This window comes from Tasmannia lanceolata, unplaced genomic scaffold (genome assembly GCF_043159265.1).
Source record: "Tasmannia lanceolata isolate RefF3 unplaced genomic scaffold, GAP_Taslan_0.1 ptg000015l, whole genome shotgun sequence".
NCBI classification, from domain to species: domain Eukaryota; kingdom Viridiplantae; phylum Streptophyta; class Magnoliopsida; order Canellales; family Winteraceae; genus Tasmannia; species Tasmannia lanceolata.
In genome coordinates, this window is record NW_027518692.1 from 63,219,619 (window position 1) to 63,246,954 (window position 27,336).

The 27,336-nt window shown below is 38.6% G+C and overlaps 3 protein-coding genes across 3 annotated transcripts; 1 reads left to right on the plus strand and 2 right to left on the minus strand.

The window, feature by feature from the left end:
- Positions 1-12,791: 12,791 nt before the first annotated feature.
- LOC143892155 (uncharacterized) lies at positions 12,792-14,023 on the minus strand. Its single transcript, XM_077396603.1, has 2 exons — positions 13,691-14,023; positions 12,792-13,599 (listed from the first exon to the last, which is right to left on the minus strand). The coding sequence occupies exons 1-2, from the start codon at positions 14,021-14,023 to the stop codon at positions 13,000-13,002; spliced, it is 933 nt and encodes a 310-aa protein (XP_077252718.1). The 3' UTR covers positions 12,792-12,999.
- An 86-nt stretch (positions 14,024-14,109) lies between these two features.
- Positions 14,110-15,636, minus strand: LOC143892156 (uncharacterized). The gene is made up of 3 exons (XM_077396604.1): positions 15,133-15,636; positions 14,833-15,058; positions 14,110-14,745 (listed from the first exon to the last, which is right to left on the minus strand). Exons 1-3 carry the CDS (start codon positions 15,634-15,636, stop codon positions 14,270-14,272), a joined length of 1,206 nt encoding a protein of 401 aa, XP_077252719.1. The 3' UTR covers positions 14,110-14,269.
- Positions 15,637-19,911: 4,275 nt separating this feature from the next.
- On the plus strand, positions 19,912-23,766 carry LOC143846504 (uncharacterized). The gene is made up of 2 exons (XM_077354943.1): positions 19,912-21,344; positions 22,991-23,766. Exons 1-2 carry the CDS (start codon positions 20,585-20,587, stop codon positions 23,620-23,622), a joined length of 1,392 nt encoding a protein of 463 aa, XP_077211058.1. The 5' UTR covers positions 19,912-20,584; the 3' UTR covers positions 23,623-23,766.
- Positions 23,767-27,336: the final 3,570 nt, after the last annotated feature.

Genomic DNA, 27,336 nt, shown 5'->3' on the forward strand with positions numbered 1-27,336 from the left:
TTCCCTCAAGATTTTAGTGATTTTCGTTCATGTATAGAGGCACCTTCTTTCCTAGAAAGTAATTCAAATCAATTAGGCAGTTACCATTACATTTAGTGTCTTAGTTTATTAAGAATAGAATCCTAATTAAATAGAGAATTAAAGACCTTCAATTAGCCTATGAAGCAGCTCCTTTCTAAAGATATGATAACCCAATATTTCCCCCCATAGGAACTGTCCAAAACGATGTGGCTCACATGCCCTTTTCGTTGCAAGCAATATTTTGAAACAAGGAATTATTGACCTTCCCTTTTTCCTTTTTGAAATGTTTGCTACCTTATTTTCTGTTAGCTGAAAATCCATAGGAGGAAACCTACCAAGATTGAATCTTGAAAAGATAGAGATTCCTTAAAAAATCCTACCCACTAGTGGAAGATTCTATTCATAGCCAAATTTAACTTTAGTGAAGGTGTTATAATCGGTCAATCTAATTGCTTCCCAAAATGAGCAGCCTTTTAAAAGGTGTTTAAATGGACTTTACTCCATTGATGATAATAGCACCCTTTACCATTTTCAGTAAAATTAATCTTAAGTTCATTTGGTATTAACACCCATTTCAAAGAAAATTCACAAGCTTCATTTTGGTAACGACACTCATTTCTAAGCAATTAATCCTGAGCTTGATTTTTGGTAATGACACCCATTTCAAGAAGTTAAAACAAGTTCAAGCATTGGGGCTGGGTGTTACATAATTACCCCCTTTAAAGAATTTCGTCCTCGAAATTCACATACAAGAATAGTTTTTTTTTTTTTTTTTTTTTTTTCCAAACTGAAACTTTACACTTGATACAATGCACCTCCACAGACTTGATTCGTCCCTGTCTAGCATGCTTACTTGCTGATCACAAGTGAGATTGACATTGGTGAAAAGAACCAACCTCACCAGGCTTCCGCTGCGCACTCTATTCAATGGAACCTTCTCTTTTATTTATTATCGATAAATAAACATGTATAAGAAAATAAGACCAACACAAACTACAATACATAGCCAAAAAGGGAACCACTCTCAACTTCCAAGTCACGTCCCTGGGACAAATATATAGCTCGAATTATCTCACACCAGCACAACTATTTCTCATGATAGACCTAGTGCCTTTTGGGAAAACGAGCTCACCATATTGTCCCATGTCAGCATGGTTAACTCACAGGTCTAACCAAAGGCTCCTAGTCCACATGAACTAACTCTACATCTCTTTTCGAGCACACTAAATCTCATATCGAAAATAAGTGATCTTGGAATGTACGAGTTCATCATCACTTTAACTGTCAATTTAAAATTTTTACTTCTTCAATACCGTAAGATTTGCCGATAACTGCTTATCTTCTATTCCGGCTACTCGAGATTTTCACACAATTAATCTGCTTCAATTAATCAATAAATGTTAAATAATTCCTATGTAGATTGAAAGACTCATCTAAATATCGCATTTTATTCTCTAGTTTCCCAAAATTCAACCATTCAAAGACTCGTCTCAAAATCATATTTTATTCTCTCATTTCCTAAAAGTCATCCATTGTATTTTCATAGCCTACAGGATCATAAGCCTAAGCTCCGAGAGTTCGTAAAATCATAAGTAGTACCTTAACAATTCTCAAAGTCATTATTAAGTTCTCCAAAAATTTCTCGAGGGTCTAAATTAGATTCCTATAGTCTACAACACAATAAATTAAGCTCTCACACCAGGCAAGTAATGACTAACATTCCACTACTTTCTAAGTCATATTCCAAAATCCACAATATCACAAGCCGAGCTCTAAGAGACCTATGAAAAACTTGAATGGCGCTAACATCTTAATTTCAAACTTTCAAACTTCTTAAGGATCTAAAGCCTAAGCTCTGATACCACTTTTCTGTCACGTGCGCCTTACCTCGAATTTTGGGTTCGGGGCGTGACACAAGTGGTAGGCTGCAAGTGATTTATAAGGTGAAATACAAGGCAGATGGTTCCATTGAGAGGTCTTGCTAGTTCCTAATAGGGCTAGTTGCCAAAGGATACACATGGGAGTATGGAGTCGAATATGAGGACACCCCTTAATGAATAGACATAAATGAACAAAAATATGAAGGTGGTTTTTGTATGTTGGCACCCTCCATTCGTATTTAGGACAATCCATTGGAATTTCTGGCTGTCTGGGTCACAATCCTAAATAATTTTGGAGCGTAGGATATAGATCCAACGGACATAGTTCGGTTCCTGCTCAAATCCTGCCCATAAACGTTCGGATCCACTGGGCCCTCTCGACTTAGGATCCATTGCTACCTGTCTTTCAGAGCACTTTGTTGTGGAAGGACAGAGCGTCTGTTTAGCATTCATGGCGTCTGCATTGATGTGGTGGGTGAAAGGGTGTCATTAACTCAGATGGTTTACCATTGAAAAGTACTGCCACGAGTTTTCATTTTTCAAATTTTCAATAACTCATGTATTTCAAATTTTCAATGAGCTCGCGAGTCCTCACTCAACTCATCAACTTGAGTCACACTGAGTCGTTTAAACAAGCTGGGTTGAGTCAACCCAAACTTACTCTTAAGTTATGACAGGGACTGTGCACCATAAAGTGAACGTACCTGCAAAAAGTTGTTGGGATTATAATGTTGGTTTTATGTTGGACCATCAACATTTAATTTTACATGAGTACTCTCTCTGTATTTCTCTCGTTCTGCATTTAATGGGTCTGTTGGGTATTGCTCAAATCTTTACAAACGACTTTAGATATGCACCGGAGAATGTCCGGCCCATAAGTAAGAGGCTGTCCGCCATGAAAGTCCCTTACCCTATTAGAATTAATTAAACAAGAGAACAGATCGCTATCTGCGCACACAATTTATTCAAAAATTATGTACAACCTTCTTTCATGAGATAAGAATAGGGACATAGACAGTGTAGTGTGTGTGTGAATAGGGTTCCAACTCGGGTCGGACAGATCAGATTTTCCATAACCACCCTCCCTACCTTACTCAAAAGGTTACCTTGGGTCAGGTCGGGTTGAGTCTTTATGGGATAACCTGATATTCATAAACCAGACCTCCTGAAATAGTTTCTAGGATTCGGTTGTATCGAGTTTTTATTGTTTAGCTTATGATTAATTTCAAAGATAATAGAAAACAACAAGTCTTCACACCATAAATCTCTAAATTTAAGTTGTCAGATGCATAAGCATGATCGCATCAATGAAAACAATTACATCAATATACTTGAAAAATAATTTGGCATGTCTGGTAGGTAATTTGGCAAGTTATTTAAGAGATGTTTAAGAAAATCATTTTTTTTTATTGGTAAAATCATAGCTCTCCTATAAGAGTCCAGTCGGGTTTCAGGTTTGTTCTTTCAGTCCGACTCAAGATTGGATCGGGTTTTTTTTTACCTGAAACGCGACCCAACCCAAGACCCATGATTTCTAAACTTGACCCATGTTATTTTTGGGTCGAGTCGATGTGGGTCTCGTAAAACCTGACCCAAGTTGCAACCTTGTGTGTGAATCTAGAATTTTTTACTGTGTCAAGTTGCTAAATGACCGGAGAAGGGAGATTTTAAAAATATTCACCTAGTAAGGGCGCCATACGGTTCAAAAAACAAGTATAGCCATCCTAGTCGTTGCGTAGCCGCCCTTCAATGTTCTTGCCATTGGTAGCAGTGCAATGTAGGCCTCCAATTCAACCTAGCTCGATGAAGAAGAAGAAAGAGAATGAGGAGATTCTAGCTCGGGTGGGTGAATCTCCCCCATTTTTCTATCATGTTAGGAGATCGGCTAATGATGTAGCCGACAGGTTAGCTAGAGTAGGGGTCTCAAAAGAGGAGTTGGACCTTTACAATTCTCTCCCTCGATGCTTGTTTCTCCATCCCCATTTTTTGGGCTTCTTTTTCTTTTTTCTGCATGTATCTCTATATCTTGTTGTATTAACCATCTCGGTCTCAATTCTTTTAACGAAATCTCTACCATTTAAAAAAGAAGAAGAAAGATAATGAAGAAAAATTGGCAAAATAAATAAAAATGAGTGGGATCTTTTGCTTTCACGTGGAACCCCAAGAAGCCTAATTTGAAGTGTTCGGCTACCAAAAAAAGGGTGTGAAGACACCAGTTTCCTTAGATTATTGCAAACATATATAGTAGCTTATAAGCTGTCCACCAGTCCGATACTATCTATGCATGGGTGAGAAATGAGAATCCCATCTAAAATAATAAAATACTGACTCCCATATACACTATGCTTCCATGTAATATTTTATGTTTTACCCATGTATTGAATATTGGCCTAAACCTGTAAACAGAGTGGAACGTGTCCTTGTATTATTCTCTATACAAGAGGGCCATGTGAATTCCTTGTGTTAATAAGAGAGCATCTCACTGCTGAGGATTCTATACTCTTAGTTGTCTTCCTCGACACCAATATGTATAAAAGAAATTTGCTTCTACATTTGTCAAAGGCAATTTATCGATCACTCAAGCAGGCACAGTCAAGTGGATTAGATGTAATTCGTGTCGAGTTCATTGGCCTGGCTGATCCATTGGCACCCGGCCGACCGATCGGTCTCATCTCTGATTAATTGATCAACTTGGAATAATGCCCCCCCCTTCAGAGGATCATATGGTAAGCGTAGGTGTTTGATCAGGTGCAATCTGGATTGTCGGATCGCAACTAGTCGTGTACCAACGATCAAAAGCCGATCGGTTGCAATCTAGCGGTGCCTAATACTTTTAAAATCTCGTAACCAGATTTTGAACCCCTTCTAGAGGCATATGTATGGTTCTCTACCACGAAAAAACAATAACCAACATAATTTTCGAGGCATATCTCCCAAGTATCAACCATAAAAATATAAATATAGCCTAAGAGATTGGTTTTTGAAATATCTTGTCGGTATAATTTTTTTTTTTTTTTTTTTTTGAGCATCCAAAGCAACGAGGTAAAATGAAATAATGATAATTTCTCACCACACAAAAGATATTCGATGGTTCTCGACAAGTCGTCATTGTGTGGGGGTGGCAGGGTACAATAGAGATAATAAGAAGAGACAGGAATACGTCCGACGAACAAAAACCACCATGACTCATGCACATGTGACATGTGTGTGGTGATTGGGATCATTGATCATGTGGGCCATGACAAGAAGACACAATGGATTTAGGCCAAATGCCGAATTGAGATCTGACTCACAAGATTAAGGCATGTGAAAATCAACAGCTTAAAGAAAAAAAACGGTGATTTTTCATCTTACCTGACTAAAGTCATCCAGTGAGGGTGGGAGCAAGGGCAATAAGTCGGACTTATGATGGCCAACAATATTCGAGTACCATATCGCAGCATACATGGTAATAGGTCCATTCAGTGCTGTGGTTGCATTTCTTAACAAAAAAATGGTAGTTCAAAAAGTTTTTCTAGAAAGAGTGTTGGGATTGGTGTATTATTTCTCTCTAGTGAGACTCTCTTTGGAGTTTCTAATGGAATTATGAACAGGGGTCTTACACGGTTTGGAAAATCTTGAGATTTCGTCTCTTCTTGTGTCCTGGTTAGACTAGGAAATTGAAAGAGTGGTTTAGAAAACCTAAAACAATAACGGTGATTCGCCGGGCAATTTCATGGGAAGCCATTTCGCAGCTTATTTTTGAAGGAAAGAACGGATACAAAGGCTCCTTTTTAGCAGATTTTGTCCTATTCATCTAATTCATCTGATGTGGGGTGTTCCTTGTTGCAAAAGTAAGCCGTGAAATGGCTTTACGCGAAATTGCCTAGCAAATCCCTAAATAAGGTATTGTATATCTTATTGAGTCCTGGGGTCGAAAGATTGAGAGAGGACTCTTGCCTAGTTGTGAGAGATGGGCATGAGAGGGAAAACATGTGAAATTGGGAGTGAGGGAGCATACAAAGCTCCTAAAAGTAAGGAAAAATAAGAAACTAATTTTAACTAGGTATTTTCTTTTTACTATTTTTAGCGATTTTTCTTCTTCTGTGATATCTCCATTCCCTCTAACTAAAGTCTCTCCCTCTCTTCCCTTTATACACCCCCTCACACTGTCACACAGGTGGCCCTCCAATATTCCATAGAATAATTTTTCATGGTTGCCAAACATGTCCAAAATGTCTGAGAGAGAAGTAGGTGTAGTCAATATTGAATATTCTGGTAGCATGTATACTACTGGGGTAAATTAGAAATTAGAAGCTCCATGTGGCCTATTAAATGTGCTCGTAGACCAACATGGCCATTTCATTTTCACTATTAATGTCAACTACTTCTGTTTTTTTAATTTTATTTCATATAGTTAGTAGTTCTATACTATATTTCTTCACCCAGGTGGGCTTTTCTGCCTCTCTTTACTACTCTTTCTTTAATTAGTTGCAACTTTCAAATAAAAAGTTGCATGGGAATTGGTGTTCAAATCTAATTCATCAGCACTTCTTTCCCATATTCCTGCACCATCATTGTCATGTCTCTCTGATCGGTGGGAGAGAGATTTTCATGTACTTGAAAAGCTTACAATATCCCAATCCCCATCGAAAAAGAAGTGTTTGGGCTTTACAAGTGTTTGGACAGCTGAACCACCACCGGATTAACTCTTTCCATCCTGAACCGGCCATTTCTTTTTTACGGTGATATTCTTCTATTAAAGGCTCTGTTTCTTTTGAATGTAAAATAGGCGTAAAGGCGGTTAAGCTAATTTTCCTAGACCCTATAAATTATAAAACAAGAAGGAAAGTCGTGCGGATCTTACAAAACGTGTAGATGTCAATGACTTTCATAAAATACATACAATCTTATTAAAGGCTCTGTTTGGTTGCTTGTTTTGGGGGGATTGTAGGAGTTTCAAATGGATGAGATCTCCAAGAGATCTTCCCAAAGTATGTTTGGTTGTCATTTACACCTTTGACCACTAGACAACTTCTAGACATCATTATTGGTTTTTATCCTAGATATTCTCCCCCATAATCTTCTCCTCTTTTTTCACCAAATTGGAGAAATTTGTTGGGGGAATTAAGAGAAATTCTTGTCTTATTCTTTCTCTCTCTTACTTTTCTCTCTCTTCCACCTATATTTTGATAATGACACCCTACATCTTCCGCTAATTTCCTCGTGCAACCAAACACTACTCGCAAATCTCCATCCTAATATTCTCCCCATCTTTCATTCTTGTCTAAATCTTTTTGACTTATTTTTCTCCTATTCTCTCAGCTATCTACAAGCAACCAAACGGAGCAATATAGATGGATAAATATCATTCATGCAGTATGGGGTAGAGTTAGGAAACATCTCATATGCAGTTGGGGAATATTTAACTAGTTGCAGTAGTGTGAAAAGCAAAAATCTACTGATGAAGTAGCTCTATCATGAATCATTAGAAAAATCAACATCCCATTTCAAATTCAATAACTACAAAACATATTTAAAAGAGAACAATAGGAAGACACACTTGTATGAGGATTGTCCCAAACTGCCCTTCTATGATTGTCTTGGGGAAAGCCTATTGATATCCTCACGACCATATTTAATGGGGCCAAGTCACCTTTTTTACATTTTTAACCAGCTGTCAACGGCTTCGACAATTAACAAGAAGGTCGCAACAATTATAAAGTGTAAGACAGATGAGTTCGCGGCATTATCAAAACATGGTGGTGGAGAAATGTGGCCATTTAAGATGGCTCGTTTCTTGGGAATAGTAATAATTTTTGACAGCTGGTTAAATATAATGGGTTTTTGCTAACGAGTGCCCTTAGGGCACTTGTTAAGCATCATATAATGGCCCTCGGATTATGAATTTACACATACTTTCATGAAAAAAGTCTTAAAATGGGTGTAAAAGACAAGATGAGTTCGGCCCATTATTAAAGGGAGATGATATTTTCACCGCCCCCCCAAAGTACGCATTCGCCCCCCTTATAACGTGGAACAGTGGGCAACTTTAATGCTTTTTTATGTTGAATCCATGGTATAAAATTTCGGTTTCGGTAACCTTTTCGGACCCCACCGAAAACCGAAATTCGGACAATTTGGTTCGAAATACCTGACCGAATTTTTGAAATTTCTGCCGAAATTTTGTAACACTTTTTTTTAAAAATAAATAATGGCATTTAATCAAAATTTCGGATCGGTCGAAAATTTGGTAAAGGGTGAAAAATGAAATTTCGGAAAATTTAGGTTTCGGTCCCCACCGAATCGGATTTCGGTCGAAATTTAAAACCATGGCCGAATCACGTTAAAAGGGGGGCGAATGCCTATTGCAGGGGGGGTGAAACAATTATCTCCCTTATTGAAACATTATCGTACAATATCTCTATCCCTGTAAAATGGCCATTGAGTGCGATTAGAAAGCTCACACGGGCATGGCTAATTGGCCTATCGATGGCAAAATTACTAGTTTAATGAATATTACTATAATAATACTCATAGTCCCCCTTTGTTTTGTTCATGGTTTAAAATTTTGGTTCCGGTAACCGTTTCGGACCTCACTGAAAACCGAAATTTCGGTCGGAAATTTGGTGATTTGGTTTAAAATGCCGGACCGAATTTTCAAAATTTCGGATCGAAATCCGAATTTTCAAAATTTCGGATCGAAATCCGAAATTTCCAAAATTTTGTAACACTTTTTTCGGTCCGATCCGAGATTTGGTAAAGGGCGAAGAAAAAAAAAATCGGAAAAATTCGGTTTTGGTCCCCACCGAAATCCAAAATTTGTGGCAGCTTCGGTGCGACAGCCAATCGTACACACATGCATGGTGTACTTTGTTATGCATGAGTTTTAAATGGTGTCGGCAGGAACATGCAAGTATTTCAAAAAAATAACTGGTTGGATGATCCTAAAAATTCATTTATCGGGCGCCACTTAAATAGGTTGTGCGGTTGTGCCCCTAAATCATCTCCCTTGGATAATGCTAACCTATTATAAAAGCATCTACAGATCGTAGGGCTGGGATCAACATATGGAGATCGACTTACGAGATATTTGGGGACTAACAGATGAATGATTTGGATCATCAAATTAATGCGGGCCCACTATAGTGGGATCCTTTCCTTTTAATATAATTCGGCACACCATATGGCATAGGTGAGGACCTAATAGAGTGGAACCATGATGGGGCCTACCTTAGACCTCAAAGACCCAAAAATCATCACGATTAGACAATCTTACCCATCCAATCAAGAGGTTGCAAATGGATCTTTAAAAGAAAGAATAGCAATATGTATTGACATCCGACGGCCAATAATGAACTATCATGTAGACAATGTTCCCTGATCAACAAGAATCATTGCGTCAGGGGAGATCTGTTGAATAATCATCACACCTGTCCGATTAAGATCTTCTCTAGATACATCTAGAAAAATCACTGAAATCTGGCATGTAGAATCTACAATTTTCTCTGGAAATCCCTTCAATGATAATTAGAGCCCTTTAATTCAATCTGTTGAATATAAGGGATGACTCCTTTTACTCAGTTATTAATGCTCTACTGAACCCTATGTTTATTTTTCAGGTTGGTTTTTATAGCTCCAACCAAAGATTCTCTTTCTTCAATTTTGAGACTTAAATTTTGGACAAGCAACAATCATGACTTCTATTTGACATTTAAATCCCAGGCCATCTATTAGAAGTAGATATTTAAGGGTTTCATTCTTTAGGGCTCTGTTCACTTGTTTTCCCGGGAAAGGAAAGGAAAGGAAAGGAAAGGAATCTGACGTGGCAAAATGGAAAGGAAAGGAAAAGAAACTGTGATTTTCCCACGCTTTCTCGCTGTTCACTTGCCCAGAAAGGGAGGGAAAATATGCAGGAAAGTTATTTTCTCGCTGTTCACTTGCCCAGAAAGCAAGGGAAAATATGGGTTATATGGGTTTAAATTAGTTAAATAATGTAAGATATGATGGCTTTCTTTTGAGATAAGAGATTCTTCTATTATATTTGTATCTATAAACCCGGTTGGTTTATTGGACTCTAAATTAAACATAAATTGGAGTCCAATAATCAATTATGAACTCACATTAGGTTCTCAAAATCCAAAACCAATAGGGCCTCTACGTTATCTCAAAATCCAAAACAAAAAAAGGGCCTAAATGTTGTGTACAGACCAATTGATCCAGATTACCACTGACTAACATGCCAAATTATGAATTTTCGGGATTGATTTTGGATTTGTGGGCTTCAATGATCAAACAAAATGCCTGATCTAGTTGTATATCCATCACAATTTGATTGAACGTCAAAAGTAGGATAGATACTGTATAGATTGCGATTAAGAGGTTGTCACAGAGCCTTTTTTCTCAACAACATACTACACTCTAGTCCTTGTTGGTCTAAAGAGCTGGTTTTTGATACCCAAGAAGACATAACCAATTCATTCAACAAAATTTGGGGTATATGGCATTGAATAGTCCCATTAATGTACCCAAACTTCAGCTTTCCACAGAAGAGACAGAGCGACCTCCCAAATTTTAAAAGATCATTCCATGTGCATGATACCCAAGACATCTAGTCCTTGTTGGTATATGGCATTGAAATGCATAATGCAAAAAAAAACCATCTTGTCCTTGTTGGTCTAAAGCTGGTTTTTGTGATACCCAAGACATAACCAATTCATTAGTACCCAAACTTCAGTTTCCCACAAAAGAGACAGAGCGACCTCCCAAATTTTAAAATATTATTCCATAATACAAGTAGAATTGTGCAAGAAACTTCCTTGATAGCAACTAAGTATTGTGCATTGAAATAATGAGATATCCAGTATATTGCATAATCCAGTTAAATCTTCAAGCTTATGCAGGGTTACCATGGTTACCTACTGTAAGATCCATGGTTACCTAATGAGATATCCAGTATATTATTCTCCTGTAGTTTGAGATATCCATGGTTACCTACTGTAAAAATCATCGAGGGATCTTGAGTTCCTTAGAAACGTAAAAACACTAGAAGGAACAGTAAACTATTCTTATATATGATATGACTGTAAAAAATGAAAAATAACATGAAGATTGGCTGACCATCAACATGAATCATCTTCATCCTTACCATAATTCGAATGTATATAGGTGGTCCCACAACATTGCTAAGCATACCAAATATTGTCTGAACAGGTCACCCATTTGATGTTCCACAGTAAAAGGTTTCAAAAGTTTTCATATGCAAAACAAAATGTTCAGTATATTATTCTCTGTAGTTGATGAGGGGAAACCTTTTTGTATTTTCAAGGAGAATAATATACTGAAAATCTGAGCCTATGTAGCAGCCCTCTCATGAAACATGCCGTTCCACGAAAATGCTTTCTGCGATGGTCCCTATAAAATCCCTACCAAAAAACACCACCAAACGCAGAACATTCACCAGAATGTGTATAAGAAACAAAAAAATGATATTGGAATGTATTAAAACTTATGTCATTGTTTACATGAAAAAAATACAACCTCGACTATGAAAATAGAGTTGCCTGATCTGCAGCATAATAATTTCATCTACAAAAATTGAAGGGCTACATCCAATCTGACCAAATAATGGAATTTGATGAAGGAATTTTGAAGGAGCATATATCTCTAAATATGATGTAAATTATACGCTCCAAACAGGGATTTGCACACTTCTCTGCTACCCCTTGCTGCAGCCTTTCCTGAAAAGTAATTACCAGAAAAGTACAGAAAAACACGACTAAATACAAAATATTTGAACGTAATCAAATATAATTCTTGATTTCTTCGTGGATTTCAATGGCTACAAAAGCAGAACAAAACATTCTGCGTATCTTTCCTGTCTAACCCCCATCCTTCTCATCTGTGGCAGAATCAAGATTCTTCTGCCACTCAAAAGACCCACAACAAATGTTTTAAAAAAAAAATGTAGCTGATCTGCATAGTCACAGAAAATGCTAATGTGAGGCTTAGGCACAAAAAGCGCAAGAAAGGAAATGCAAGGACAGGAAGTAAACATAGAAAGTAAGGTACAATAAGGGCATGTTTGGCTACCATGAATTTATTTTCGTGATAAATCTGCATCTCCAAGTGGAGATGAGATGAAGTGGCTAAAAATAAGGAAAGAAAAACATGAAACTAGTGTCTCCAAGTGATAGAAGAGGCTAAAAATTAGGAAAAAAAACTCTACTGAAAAACTCTACTCAAAATACAATTGACTTTTTCCTCATTTTTGGCCACTTCCCATGCTAATCTCCATCGTGTACTGTCAAATCCCTCTCCTTCTCCCCCTGCCCTACTCTCACCACTCGGAGATACATATTTATAATGAAAAAAAATTCTCAAATCCCTCTCTCACCACTCGGAGATACGGATTTATCATGAAAAAAAATTCCTGGCTGACAGACATTGCCTAAGACTCAAAGCGTCAAGGAATCCTGAGATGCCAAAATGGGAGTGGTACTAGTAGTAGACCAATGTGTCCAAGGCTAGAATGTGATCATGCCTTTAGCCATATAAATTGATGGTCATTGTGCTGTACCAATAAACAGATGCTTCATGTTTAACAAAATTTATATGAGCAAAGTAAATATCGTCAGAAACAGGACACTCCAAATACAATCTCAACTTCAAGAGCCATATGCAAGTTAGTCAGTTCATAGTAAGGACTTTTGCTCACATTTTTCCTAAAATTGTTCTTTCAGAAACCATTTAGAATATGTGAATATTGAATACCTTTCCAGGTCTTATTCCTTCTTCCTGCATCTTGCCAAATAAAAGGGATGCTTCTTGAATTTTACCTGCAAAATAAGCAAATAATAGTTGCAATAACAAATGATAGGTAAAGAACATTTACTTAGATCTCAAGCAAGGTTTTTCATTCACAAGCTTTATAAGATAACATACAAAAACTATTGATGCAATCAAACCCATACATAATTTAGTCCATCAAACCCATACCAACAAACCCATCAAACCCATACATAAGTTAGTCCATCAAACCCATCACATGGTTAGTTCAAATATAAACGGTTCAACAAAAAGACCCAACCACCAAAAAACATCGACCGAAAAAATGAACTCATAACTGCGTAGGCAAGCGCCGCATAATGCGCCCCAACATCGAAACGCGGTCCATATTGTCCAAAGAAAGGAATGCCTCAGCTTCCTTGTGACGCCCGTGTAGGTACACATAAGCATCAAGGAGGTCATCTCTGGGGAAACCACCAATGTTCAGCACCGCATCTTTAAGGTCAGGGAGGCTGTGCACCTCACCAGTAGAAATTATGGCATCAGCAACCCTATTAATGCTGGAAGACACAACTTGCAACTCCGATAGAAGTGCAGCATTAGGACGCTTCCTTGACTTCTTCCCACCAGTAGCAGAAGTTGGGCCCCTGATAGGAGAGGAGTCACTATAGCCCATGGATGCATCTGCGGCAGGTGTAGATGAAGAAGGTCTAGCACGTGGCGGAGTACGGAGGAAGCTGTCGTCCATATCATCGACCCCAACCGGTAGGGTCGATGAAGAACCAGCCGGTGTTTCCTGCGTCGCTTGAGTGGGGGCCGCTCTCCTATCTCTCACCTCCTCTCCACGTGCATAATCATCATCGCATACAGCTTTCATCTCTTCGTAGAGTGGATATCGTTTCGAAAAGAACCTCTGGTTTTCTGGATGCATCTGCAAACAATAATTGTCATTGTCACGCTTCCTTGATTTAAACACGTAACTTATAAATGACTCGCAGTGATATACGATAAAAATTTATTACCTTCAAGTAATCATTCTTAACTTCTTCGTCAACCGATATCTTGCACAAGGTTTCATCCCAGTCAAAGCCACTGAGATTAATAATGGAGTTCAGAGTCCTGTAGGTTGTCTTGAGTGTCTTTAACCGATTCTTGACATTATCTTTAGTCAAGGTCTTCTTCAGGACATCAGACACTTCATGCGCAACAGCATTGTAAGCGCACTCCTTGAACCCGGCACCAGTCTTATGCCCTTCAGCTATCTGATTCTTAAGGGCTGCTAAAAGAACCCCATCCATAGCTCCATTCCACGCGACATTCGACTTCTTTTCCGTCGTACCTGCAGTTGTTGCCATCTCGCCTGCAACTTTCCAAAAACATTCATATAAAAAATATTCACTCAAAGAAGTATAGATAACCAGTACTAATGCAAACATAGAAGTAACATTAACCCATGAACCAATACTAATGCAAACATAGAAATTACATAAATCTCAACAAAGCAAGGAATATAAGCTACGGTTCCAGCAAACTACACATCGAAATTATGAAATCCACATCCAAACACAGGTGGTGCACAACTATTGCGACCATGTCATTTCCTAACGACGACGTGCTTCGAAATCATTCCACATTTGATTCATGATTGCGGTTCGAATGTTACGACCTTCCCTTATATCCTCGGCCCTGGTCATAGGAGGAGGAGGAACAGGTCCTTCTTCCTCCTCTTCCTCCTCAGCTACAAGCGATGCCAGCTCATCGTCAACATCCTGAATGTAGGAGTCGTCAGGCATCTCCCTCCTAATGTGGTTGTGGACGCAGCAACAGGCCAACACTATGTCGATCTGCTTGGAATATGAATACATGGGTGCTGAATTTAATATGCTGAATCGCTTCTTCAAGACACCAAAAGTTCGCTCGATTACATTCCTGGCTGAAGAATGCCTTTGATTATACAACTCCTCGGCTTTCCTAGGTCTGCGCCCTCTAATCTGATTGAGATGGTAACCAATACCTCGGATTGGAGTTATAAAATGGGACAGACACGGATACCCGGCATCACCAAGGTAAAACTTTCCTACAATGAAACAAAGGATTACAATTAAATTAGCTAAGTACTACAGAAACTGCATCAATACAAACAGTCTAATAAGCTAATTATTACCTGGCAAAATGGGAATCCCGTTCGGCTTTGATATAGCAGATGCTAACACCCGTGAGTCCGATGCCGACCCCTCCCACCCACAAAGGACGTAGGTAAACTTTAGGTCAAAGTCGCAACAGGCTAACACATTTTGGGATGGGAAGTGCTTACGACAAATATATCTTTTTTGAATATCCTCAGATACTTTTGCATGAATGTGGGTCCCGTCAATTGCACCAATACAATCCTATAATAAGGACATTCAAATGTCAACCTGAATTAACAACCTTCAGTCGAAATGCGTAGCTATCGTAAACGTACCTTAAAGTAAGGCATAAAATTAGGATTATCAAGGATTGCCCGTGGTGTCTCCCTTGATGGACGTACTATGAACATGTCTTGTAGGATGAGAACAGCGTCGAGAACCTTATTAAAATACTTTGAAACAGTAGCCCCTGACCTTCTTGTGGTTGCCCTAACTGTACGATTCCTTTCATTGTGTGCAATGACAGTTAAGAAAATAGCCACATGTTCCTCAACAGTGCAGTGAATTGTGTCTTTCAACAATGTTGTGCTTCTGAAAAGGCCCACGAAGGAGCGGAAGCACCGAACATCCATTCGAAGAAGAGCAACACAATGGTTCTCTGCGTGCGTGATACGTCTAACAAAGGTCCTACGGGTTAAGTACCCGCTTTCGTAAGGGGTTCTTGTAATATTCTGCTCAAGGTATAGTCGAACCCTAAGCGTAACTGCCGCCGCCGCAGATATTACTATAGCTGCAGCTCGAAGGATCAACATCCGCCTATCTGCTGGTTGACGAGGCATGATGGTAACCCTACCAAATACTAAAACAAATAACATTTAGGATAATAACACAACCGGCAAAGACACCATAACCACAGTCACAACCATCGAAACAAAACTCCTACAGCCACCACCAACTACCAAAGCACCAACAAGCAACCACAACCACCGTAACACCAAACAACATCATCCACAAAAATATATCCCCTACCCTGATCAGCACCTCAGATCCACCACCAAAAAAATACATCCCCAACCCACATTAGCACCTCAAATCCACCACAAAAAATGCATCCCCAACCCACATCACCAACAACCAAATTTTTTTTTCACATTTAATGCTACCGCATGAACAACACGTACATACTATCACAAAAAAGAAAAAAAAATCTATATGAAGCCATTGTAGACAGAAAAATAGCATAAAAATGAAGAGAAAAGGGAAGAAAGGGGATCTGAACCGTAATACCCAAATAAAAGCTGACAAATTAAAGCTTTTAGACAATCCATTGCAAACAAAATGCCCCCAAAATTAGCCATAACAACCAAATCCGAACCCTAAAACCCAAATACACTAACAACCACTAACACATGCATACCAAAACAGCCATACACCAACAACAACCGTAGAACCGAGGGAGAGGGGGTTCTCCAGATCCGAACCCTAAAACAGGGAAGAAAAGGGATCTGAACCCTAAAAAACCTAAATAAAAGCTTTCTCAACACTAACACTGATATTTCCATGAAAAAAATATTAGTGCAGATCAGAACTTCTCGAGGATAGTTGGAAGAAAAAAGGCCAAAATCCCTCAATAAAAATGAAAAACGAAGAAGGAATGCAGAGATTCAGTAAAAAAAATGAAAAAATGAGGGAGAGGGAGGAGATATCTGAACCCTACCAACGTTTGACCACAAAAAAATACGAAAAAATCTCGAATAAAATGAAAAACCGAGAGGGAATGGGGAGTTTGGGCGAAAAAAATTAGAAAATGAGAGTAAGGAAGAAGAGCACTAACCTTTGTAGTGTTCACCGGTGGTGGAGCTCGCCGGAGAAGACGATGTTGCCGGCGGGTTCGTCGAGGGTTTCGTCGAATGAGGGTTTCGAGAGGAGAGAGCCACAGCGATGAGAAAAAAGAAAATTTTCCCGTGCACGATTGTCTTGGCTTTTCCCACTGTTTTTGCAAGATTTCACGGGAAAGGGGAATCGGGATTTAGAGGGAAAATCTATTTACCACATCATTTTCTTGATTTTCCACATGGGTTTTTCGATTTTGACGGGAAATCAAACGAACGGCAAAAAGCAAGAATCGCGAGAAAATATTTCCTATTTTTCTTTCCTCTCATCTCTCGAGAAGGCAAGTGAACAGAGCCTAGAGAAATTTAAGAAAGAGAAATCTAAGAAAGAGAAATTATATAATACCCGACCGTGAAAATGTAAAGAGCGGAAAGAGATAAAACCTACTGCCTTGGATTAAAAATCAAGGGAGAGAGGCTTTGTCTCTCTCCGTCCTTTATTTTCACGGTCGTGCATCATATAATTTCTCTTTAAGAAAATAGCTACATAGAAGAAGCAAGTCTTCAAATGTGATTTTACCACCCTTAAACACATAGCAGCGTTTAGCCTTGATCAATGGCTGATAATCAATTTATCCCACTAGCTAATATTGTCTTCCTTTACCATTAGCCTTGCTGAGGCTTGCACGAGCTGTTTAATATTCAGAGGAACGCATGTATTCGAGTTGAAGCAAGCCTTTTCCACGATGGAGTAGAAAGCTTCAGTAGGGTGAAAAGCAACACAATAGAGATGTTTGTTTCTGTTCTCGCATGTTTTTGTATCTTTAAGGCATAGTGAATTTAAGTTTTCTGTGGCACAACTTGGAACATTCGTAGCCACAAATCCTGCGGTAGTTAGTACAAAATGTAGCAAGTTTTCTCAAAGAGAAACAATATTACTTGAAGAAGACTACACCATTATTTGTATAGATACTTTGATCACCCATTAATCCTAGGGCTGCAACTCGGGTTGATTTTGGGGAATTTTGGGTTGAGCTTTTACCATAAAATTAATTGGGTCAGGATTCGATTGATTCCAATTCATTTTCTTAGCAAAAGTTCAACCCGACGAGACCCAAGTTGTACACCTGCCCAATATACATTCCTGGAAGGTCTAGACAGGATTTACTTCATCCTCGGATAAAATTGCCATCCTCTTTTATGTCGACCTTTTTTCTTGGGAAGAATAAAGGAAATGATATCAGCAAAATCTTGTTTTCATAATTGCACAAACTCATCTTTTTTAAGTGCACGGCAAAGATTATTACGGCTCCCAAAAAGCTCTGACAAGCCAATTAAAAAACAAAGACAAGATGGGTTGGTGCAATTATTAAAACATGGTTGTGCTGATATCATTTTCCTGAAATAATATCACTACACCGGAGTAAAATTAGTGAACAATGGACAAGATAATTTCAAGTTACACTTTTTCAAGAAGGATGGTCAACCAGAGGAGAAATTTATCCAATAATTTCTATCCCCATGATTAATACCCCTTTGAGATTAAACGATAAGTTATCGATAATAAATCAAATGATGATGTAGTGTTTATACACATTAAGTGGATATCCTTTATTTAATAACAGAAATAAGTGAGTATGGATCTTACCATATTTAGTAGGATTCTCGCAGATTTCAAGGCTAAGTGGAAAACCATTTCCCTGGACTAAAATCAGACCTTTGAGAGAGGATTGTGTTCGCTCTAATACTGCAGGAAGTCTACTGTTGAACATAGAAGCTAAATCATTTAATTCTTTGACACATGTCGTGGTGTTAAATCTATGCATCGAACCAGGCGTACAACCCAGTATGCCGATGAGCCAATCCCTAACAACACAATCTTCCTGGCTCCCAGTTTATATAACCTCTGCAAATGTAGGATCCCAAGACTAAGTATAAGTCCTTTGATCCTCTCTGATATAAACAATTTCCATGTGAAGCAAGAAAATTTTACAAGAATTTCCCTTTTTTTTTCTTTTCATATCCTCTCCTCTTCATCTTCTTCTTCTTTAAAAACACATTACTCACATTTCTAAGGGATGCAGATCGGAAACTAGATGAATAATAAGGAATAACCTTTTGTAATTATTTTTTTTCAAACTTGCTTGTATTAATTATCTGTGGTATTCTAGAGAGTGCCTAGACTAGAACAGTATAGATCTAATGCCAAATTTATGCCCATTTTTAAGAGGAAAAATGGCCATAAAATTTGTTTTATCCTCATTCTACGTTGAAAGAAACGAAGCGTATAAGTAAAAATATGTTGAAAAAGGATTTGAGGCAATAATACTACATACATTAATAAAAATAGGGGAGTGATAAATCGACTCCCAAACTTCTTAAATCGACTCCCCACGTGTCTTTCTCTCTCTAACTCAGAGAGAGAGAAAGGCACATAGGGAGTCGATTTAAGATATTGGGGAGTCGATTTATCACTGCCCTAAAAATACACTGAAAGAAATGTTAACATGAGTGCTAAAAAAACAAACATTTTTACCTGCAAACCTTGTGATAACTTTTCTACGAGGAGGTCGCAAAATCCTGCAAGAGTGTACTGATTGACCATGAAAATGGCCTTGGACAAGTGATCAAAAAGGTCTTGGGGCATGAAAAAATAATTTCCATTGGATAATGCTAACACATTATAAAAGCCTCTACGGATGGGAGGGTTAGGATCATCATATGGAGGTCATTTTACGAGCCACGGGGCCTAACAAATGAATGCTTTGGATAATAAAATTAATGCAGGCCCACTATAGTGGGATCCTTTACTTTTAATATAATGTGGCACACCATAAGGCATAGGTGGGACCTACCTCTAACAAAATGTAACCATGATAGAGCCTACCTTGGACCTCAAAGACTCAAAAAATCATCACGATTAGGCAATCTTGACCATCCATTCAAGAGCTTGCAAATGCATCTTCAAGAAAGAAAAACGTAGGTGTTCACATCCAACGGTCAATAATGAATGGTCACAGAGCTAATTTTCCCTGATCAACAAGAATCTTTGCGTCATGGGAGATTCAAAGGAAATTGTGGGTCCCACCTAATTGCACTAGATTTTGTATATTGGCCGCGCCTCACAAGAGTTCCTCGTGATCCATTTTCAAAAATGTAATGGTAGGTCTGATATTATATTGACAACAAAAGGGTATTTTCGGCAGTCTAACAAACCGAATTTTTCATTAAATGCTGTTCCTGACAGATTTTAAAACTTTCATCTCTGTTGTTACTCTAGTTTTGACATAATCAAATATCAGAGAAAAAAAAGGAAAAAAGAAGCGTTGCCTTTGTCAATTTGAGAACAAATCATCACACCTGTGCGGCTAAGATCTTCTTTAGATCCCATCTAAGAAAATCTCTGAAAGCTGGCATGTAGAATCTATGATTTTCTCTGAAAATTTCTTCAATGCCAGTGAGAGCCTTCTAATTCAATATGTTGAAATAGTGACATGTATAAGGGATGACTCCATTTTCTCAGTTATTAATGCTCCACTGAACACACTGTTTATTTTTCAGGTTGGTTTTTATGGCTCCAAGAAACAACCAAAGATTCTCTTTCTTGGATTTTTCCCTGTTTTGTTTTCTGGGTTATCTTGGTTTCTGGTCTTGAGTCAATCTCTCTCTGGCTCTTACCTCTCTTGGGAAACCATTGAGACAGTTTTCAAATGCTTCTTTTTGTGTTGGGTTTTTCTCACTCAGCTCTGTTGATGGACTGATTTCGAATAAGATTCCAGATGGAGGGTGTTTTGAAATGGTTTATTTGGGTCTCTGATAAGGATATTGAGTTGGGTACTTCTCAAGTTTGTAGTTAATGGGGGGTTGTATTAAAAAAATATAGAAAACTACAGAGAATAGTCTCATCTCTCTCTGATGTTTACCCTCTTGGAGTGTTCACCAAATATAGAAAGAAATGGCAAGGGAGAGTGATGTGCTCCTTAAAACAAGGATTTCCAAGGAAAAGAAATTGCAAGGGAGAAATAAAGAAGATTTGAAGGAAATCCCACTAAAGGAAAACATAAAAGAGAAGAAAATGCCAACAGTTTGGTTTGCTCTGAAGAAATCTCTCCACTGCAAATCAGAGCCATCAGATGTTCATGATCCAAAGGCTAGGAGCCATCTGAGTACTATCTTAACAAGAAAATCAGGTAGGTCTGGCTGTTCAAGATCCATTGCAAACCTCAAAGATGTTATCCATGGAAGCAAAAGACACATGGAAAAGCCACCAAGTTGCAGCCCTAGATCTATTGGGAGTAGTGAATTTCTAAACCCAATTACCCATGAAGTGATTCTCAGTAATTCAAGGTGTGAGCTGAAGATAACTGGTTTGGGGGGTTACAATGATGGTGGTGGTAGCTCAACTTTTGTGGGTACCCTTAGGCCTGGAACCCCAGGCCCTGGAGGGCACCAAACCCTACATTACAACCCTACTTTTAGGGGTGCCACTACTCCTCCAAGGAAATCTCCTGGTTTATTTTCTGATAGAGAATCCTCTATTTTTGGAGGTTCTGCTATTTCTAGTGGCGGTGGATGTGCCATTCCAGTTTCTTCTAATCCTAGGGCTTCTCATGAGACTTACTCCCATGGGTCTTCTATTGTAAGTTGTCATAAATGTGGAGAGCAATTTACAAAGTGGGAAGCTGCAGAGGCTCATCACCTTTCCAAACATGCTGGTAAGAAACTTGTTTTTTCTTGCATTATATTTCTTTGTTCTAAATATGGGGGATTTCATCTGTATGCAGCTTTCTGTTGTTGGGTTTTTCTTTTTGAGGCATCTTTTTCCTTTCGTGTCTCTTGATTCATCTGGGCCTGATTGTTGTTGGGTTTCTCTCTTGTTTTAGTGTATTTAGTTGCTTTTCTATTAAGTGTTAAAGAGTATTCCTTCTTGTACCACATCATATACCTTCTTGGAGCCTCTAAATTTACAGAGGAAATATTTCTTTTTAACTTTCACGGTTGGGATTTGGATTTTTGACTTCTCAGGGTCGATAAGGTCTATTTGAACTTGATTTTCTTGTTCAATTTCTCAAACTTTAAGAAGTCACCTGCTTGACTTCATCTCTAAATTTACAGGTCGTTTACCTAACCATCAATATCGTTATTTCAAACCACTTTTTTTTGCCCTTTCAATTCTAGAGTTTTTTTTTTCTGAATCTATCGTTAATCTCAGTGCTCCTTTAGATCCATTGTTAGATTTAGTCAGAGGCCTTACTTCATGTGTATATAACACCTCCCATTTGTTTTGTCTATTAAATGCAGATTTGATTCATCCAACTTCGTTGATTTTTTGCATTCCTGTTCTTTATTTAGTTGATGTCAGAGCTCTCAGGTTTCTTATTCCCGTGCATGTATCTATGCATTTTATGTAGATCCTTTTCTGTGGCTATTGTGTGATAATGGTTAGTTGAATTCCTCTTATTTTGTGATAATGGTTAGTTGAATTCCTGTGTCTGTTGAATTCCATATTTGTTTTTGGTCTTCTGCTTGAGGCTTGCCAATCTTGCTGCTTTCTAATTCTGCTAGCATTATTTGGCCATTCTAGATTGAGGCACAGCACACTTTTCATGTTTTTCATGTTCTGATGGTTCGATCCCTTCTACCCTAAGGCCACGTTTGGATACCCACAAGATTTAGATTTGGATTTAGTTGATATTCTAAACTGGATCAGATCCTTAGATTTTTAAATCAGTGACAGCAGTGCAAAATATTCCGATTTTCAAATCTCTTTCGTGAGACGTTATTTGGAAATCAATGTTTGTGGCAACTTCCTTCCCCGTCGCTGCTCCTCGACGTTGCTCCAGTGGCAGCCAGACATCCTCTCTCTCTCTCTCTCTCTCTCTCTCTCTCTCTCTCTCTCTCTCTCTCTCTCTCTCTCTCTCTCAAAACATGTTCATGAAGATGATTGATGTATTTTGTATCCAAAACTCAAATCCAAATCAAAATACAAACGCATGAGGTATCCAAACGGGCCCTAAGTGCATTCTGTTTGCCCAGATTTTTTCAGCCCAAGTAGCTCTTCTAGTCATTGCAAATAAAGGTGATTTATTTGATTGCTGGAATTCAGGGTGACATTTGCTGGAATTCAGGGTGTCATGCAGTTTCAGTAAGGCAGCTCTATCGGTTGAATGAGCTTGTCTGACCTTCTCAAGTTTTATTTCAGTTTGGGTTGGATTGTACGTGGGTTTTTTGCATTCTTTGTAGGGTATTTACCAACAGACTCAACATGTTTTAGGCATATGGAACTTACTATGAAACTTATGAATGAGAGGTCCTTGTCTGAATGAGAGATTGACATTATGCTTCTCTTCTACTTCTGCAGTTACAGAGCTACTTGAAGGTGATTCATCGAGGAAGATTGTGGAGATTATTTGTAGGACAAGCTGGTTAAAGTCTGAGAACAATTGCGGAAGAATAGAGAGGGTTTTGAAGGTCCATAACATGCAGAAAACACTCGCTCGATTCGAAGAGTACAGAGAGATGGTAAAGGTCAAAGCCAGCAAATTGCCGAAAAAACATCCGCGTTGCTTAGCCGATGGCAATGAACTGTTAAGGTTCTACGGCACAACAATTGCATGTGCTCTCGGTATGAACGGCTCTTCTAACCTCTGCCTATTGGACAAATGCAGTGTATGCCGTATCATAAGGCATGGTTTCTCTGCAAAGAAGGAGCTCAAGGGAGGCATTGGTGTTTTCACAACTTCGACGAGTGGAAGAGCTTTTGAATCCATTGAATTATATGAAGAAAATCCATCACTGAGAAAGGCTTTAATGGTCTGTAGAGTGATTGCTGGGAGGGTTCATAGGCCTTTGGATAACTTCCAAGAACTGGCAGGCCAAACGGGATTCGACTCCTTGGCAGGAAAAGTGGGTCTTTATTCAAATATTGAGGAGCTCTATTTACTCAACCCTAGAGCTCTCCTTCCATGCTTTGTGGTAATCTGTAAACCCTGAAAAAAAAAAAAAAGTACCACGTTTCTTTTGGCATTTCAAGTTAAAATTGAGTGCTTTCAATTGCTCTGATCTTTTTATTTATTATTTTTTTTGGTGGCATGAATCTGGCTAAAATCATAGGAATGAATCTTTTTTTGTAAAGAACTTTTGACTGCCCTTCGCCCGCATGCCTCTGTGCTTCTAAGTTGACTGTATCTGCCACCTCAATATGTTCATCTCTGTCATTGAGTTATATCTCTTGCTGTATCTCAATTAATGCCATGTGTTTCATGTAGGTGTTTTCATACATCTATTTTTGGTGTAAGAATAGAATATATTAACAACAACAAAACATTTACAAAGATCAGACACTGAGACACGTTGGGAAATCCACCCAATTTTCGTTCTTATTGCTATTAACTGAATCTGCTGCCTTTTTAGCTAGAAGATTCACCATTTTTACATGTATCTGTTTGGACTTCTGTTATTGCTGATTCCATGTGAGATAAGAGCTACATTAGATGCATCCAAAAGAGAAAAAAACTGGTCTCAGCTTCTGTATTCTCTTAGACAGTAAAACTATGTCTCCTAAAACTGATTATTTCCTACTTCCTCTTTTTCTTTCTCATCTTTGGGCTGTTGCTCTGTTTTTTTTCTCTGCAGTTTCTATTCTTTGAATATATTTTACTTATCCAACAACAAAAAAAGAAAAAGAAAAAGCAACAGCTTATTTTCTCCTTAGCAACACTTGCATAAAGCATGAAGGATACTCAGCCGAAGTTGGGGAACCAAAACAGTAAAACTAGCTCTAGTAATTTCTTGTTTCGTTTGGTTCTTGATACAGAATCCTGTTCTACCCTTGATCATGCTTGAACTATACTGCTTGTTCTAAACACTCTCATTTAGGCCAAAGAAAACAGAAAGAATGAATCCATCATTAGTAGGGCCAAAATACAACCATCAGAAATCGACTAATGAGACATCCAAAGGCCAAACAAATACAGCTATCACATGCAACAAGAAGATGCCAGCCGATAACATTCTTCTTTTTTGGCACAAAACTGATTGCATTCCTCCAGGCCAAAGAAAACAGAAAAGAATGAATCCAGCCAAAGTGGGCCAAAGTACAAATATCCGAAATCGACTAATTAGACCCAAAACAAATAAAGACACCACATGCACCAAGAAGATGCCAGTTGATAAAATTCTTCTTTTTTGGCCCAAAAATGATTAGAATTTTTCAACCCTTTTCATACCCGACATTTCTGAGGTACAATTGTCCACTGTGAAAACCGTCGGGGGTTTGATGGAAACATAAATAAACATAGTTAGACAAGAACACAAGAGATTAATGTGGGTCACATTATGTGATTCGATTGATAGGATTGTGGGCAAAGGGTCAGATTTGATCATTGTTCTGTGGCTTCTCAATCTAGCAGTTGAAGCCAGAGAGAAGGGTCATGGAGGATTGCCTGAGATATGCGACACAGATCGTGCCCATGTGTTAAAGCCTACATGGGCATGTGTTTTAAGATGTGTTTAAGCAAATCTAAACATACTTAGGGAATGTCTAAGCAATTTTGCAAGTAACCAATTTCGCATGATGCCATTTGCCGCCCCTCCTTTTCAAGAAAGGAGCCACGTCATGGCTGAATTTGTCTTATTCATTTAAATTTATATGAGATGGCATCTCTCCCGGAAAAGAGGGCCTGCGATATTGCTTTTGTGAAATTGCATAGACATTCCTTTATAATTAATAGCAACCACTGGCATCTGTGTGATGACAAGGTATCTGGCATGTGGTCCTTGTTGGTGGGCTAAGTTCAGACAACGGTTAAGCCAAAACCAGAGAACATGGGGAAGGAGGATTGAATTCAGTGGTATGAGGTAGGAAGAATTAGGGCTGCAACTCGGGTCGGGCGGGTCGGGTTTTGGTGAACCCAACCCTACCCAAGAAATATCTCGGGTCGGGTCGGGTTTTTTTTCGGAAAACCCACGATTCCCAAACCCGGCCCTACCCATGATAATTCTCGGTTCGGGTCGGGTCGGGTTTTTTCACGTTGACGCAATTTTTTAAGGAAAATTCTTGTTTGGCAAGGCAACTCAACTCATAGAAGCAGAAATTACACTCACATTACACTTGAATCAAACAATGATGTAATTACACTCACACTACACTTGAATCAAACAATGCTGTAATCAAACAATGTTGTAATTACAATCAAACAATGCTGAATCAAACACTTGAATCAACTCAACTCATAGAAGCAGAAATTACACTCACATACAGTAACAGTGGGTGCGTGGGTTTTCACTTTTAACTTTTAACTAACAATAGAAAAAAATGTACATACTATATATAACTTATGTAACTCGGGTTGGGCCCCTTCAAACCCGGCTCGACCCAAGATTCATGCGGGCTTTTGAATGCTAAATCCGGCTCGACCCGAAACCCATGAAACCTGAACCCAACCCAGGGTATTTTCGGGTCGGGTCGATGCGGGTCGGGTAAAACCCGGCTCGAGTTGCAGCCCTAGGAAGAATTGCCCATATGTGTATCCGCATTTGATATTTTTGTGTTGAGTATACCCACCGATTGAAAGGCAATGGGTCCTTGTATTTTGGAGTCTTTTAATCCTTGGAGCTTCGTTTATGGGTCTGTGTCATTTAGTATGAGGTAAGACCTTACTGTCTTTGTCCCTCTTGTATTTGTATGACCTGTTTAGTGATCCTCTGCAGAGTTTGGTGAAAGAAATACAAAAAAGAAAAGGAAAAATTGTGAGAAGGAAGTAAGAGTGTAAGACCTCATGAAAAAATTCTTTGCCAACTGAGATGATGTACTGGGGGAGAATAAAACAATTCGCACTTAATGATAATGAAGAGAAAGGCACAACTTGAACCCTCCTTTTGATAATGGCAACTGGACTTCACCGACCTTCACTTTCACTCCTATCCAATAAAACATCCCCATACTTCACTTTCACTCCAGTCCAATCGACTTCACTTGTCTGCCACAAGACAACTAGATGGAGTCTTAGAGTTCATTGAGTTTGTTAGATGTGTAAAAATAACTAAGTAACAGTGACAGCTTTCTCAAGTTTTTGGACCCTATTCTTCAATAGCATGTGAACTTCAGAAGCTATTGAAGAATTTCCTCCCTAATTACATGAGGCTGGCTGTGTAACATTGCAAATTACACCCCATGCTTCTCTATGAACTTCATACTAAAGTGAAGAAAAAATGGGGATTGAACCTCTAGCACAATGGTCAAGGCTTTGTTCCTCAAAAAAGGGAAGGGAAAAGCTTCGAATGCTTTTTCTTTATTTAGAAAAATACTTGAATTAAGGTTAGGTTATCGTCCAATTTTTCTATTTTTCAAAGTTTTAATTTGATTACAGAGGGAGAGAGAGAGAGAGAGAGAGAGAGAGAGAGAGAGAGAGAGAGAGAGACGTTTTTTAGATTACGCAGGGAAGGTGAAGGGAAGAGGGATGGAACCTAAGCCCTGATATTTCAGTATCTCTTTCTCTTCTCTCTGCATGAACTAGAAACTAACGATTGATCGGACGGTGGAGAGAAGGGAAGGGCTGGAGATATTGAAATCACACGGCTGGTCTGAGATTTCAAAATCCTCTGAACCTACCTTGTGCGACCCAGAAGCCGGTGGAGGCGGACAATACCAGAGTCTCAAACATCATGGAAGATAAGGGAGATTGAAGAACACACATTGACAAGTGG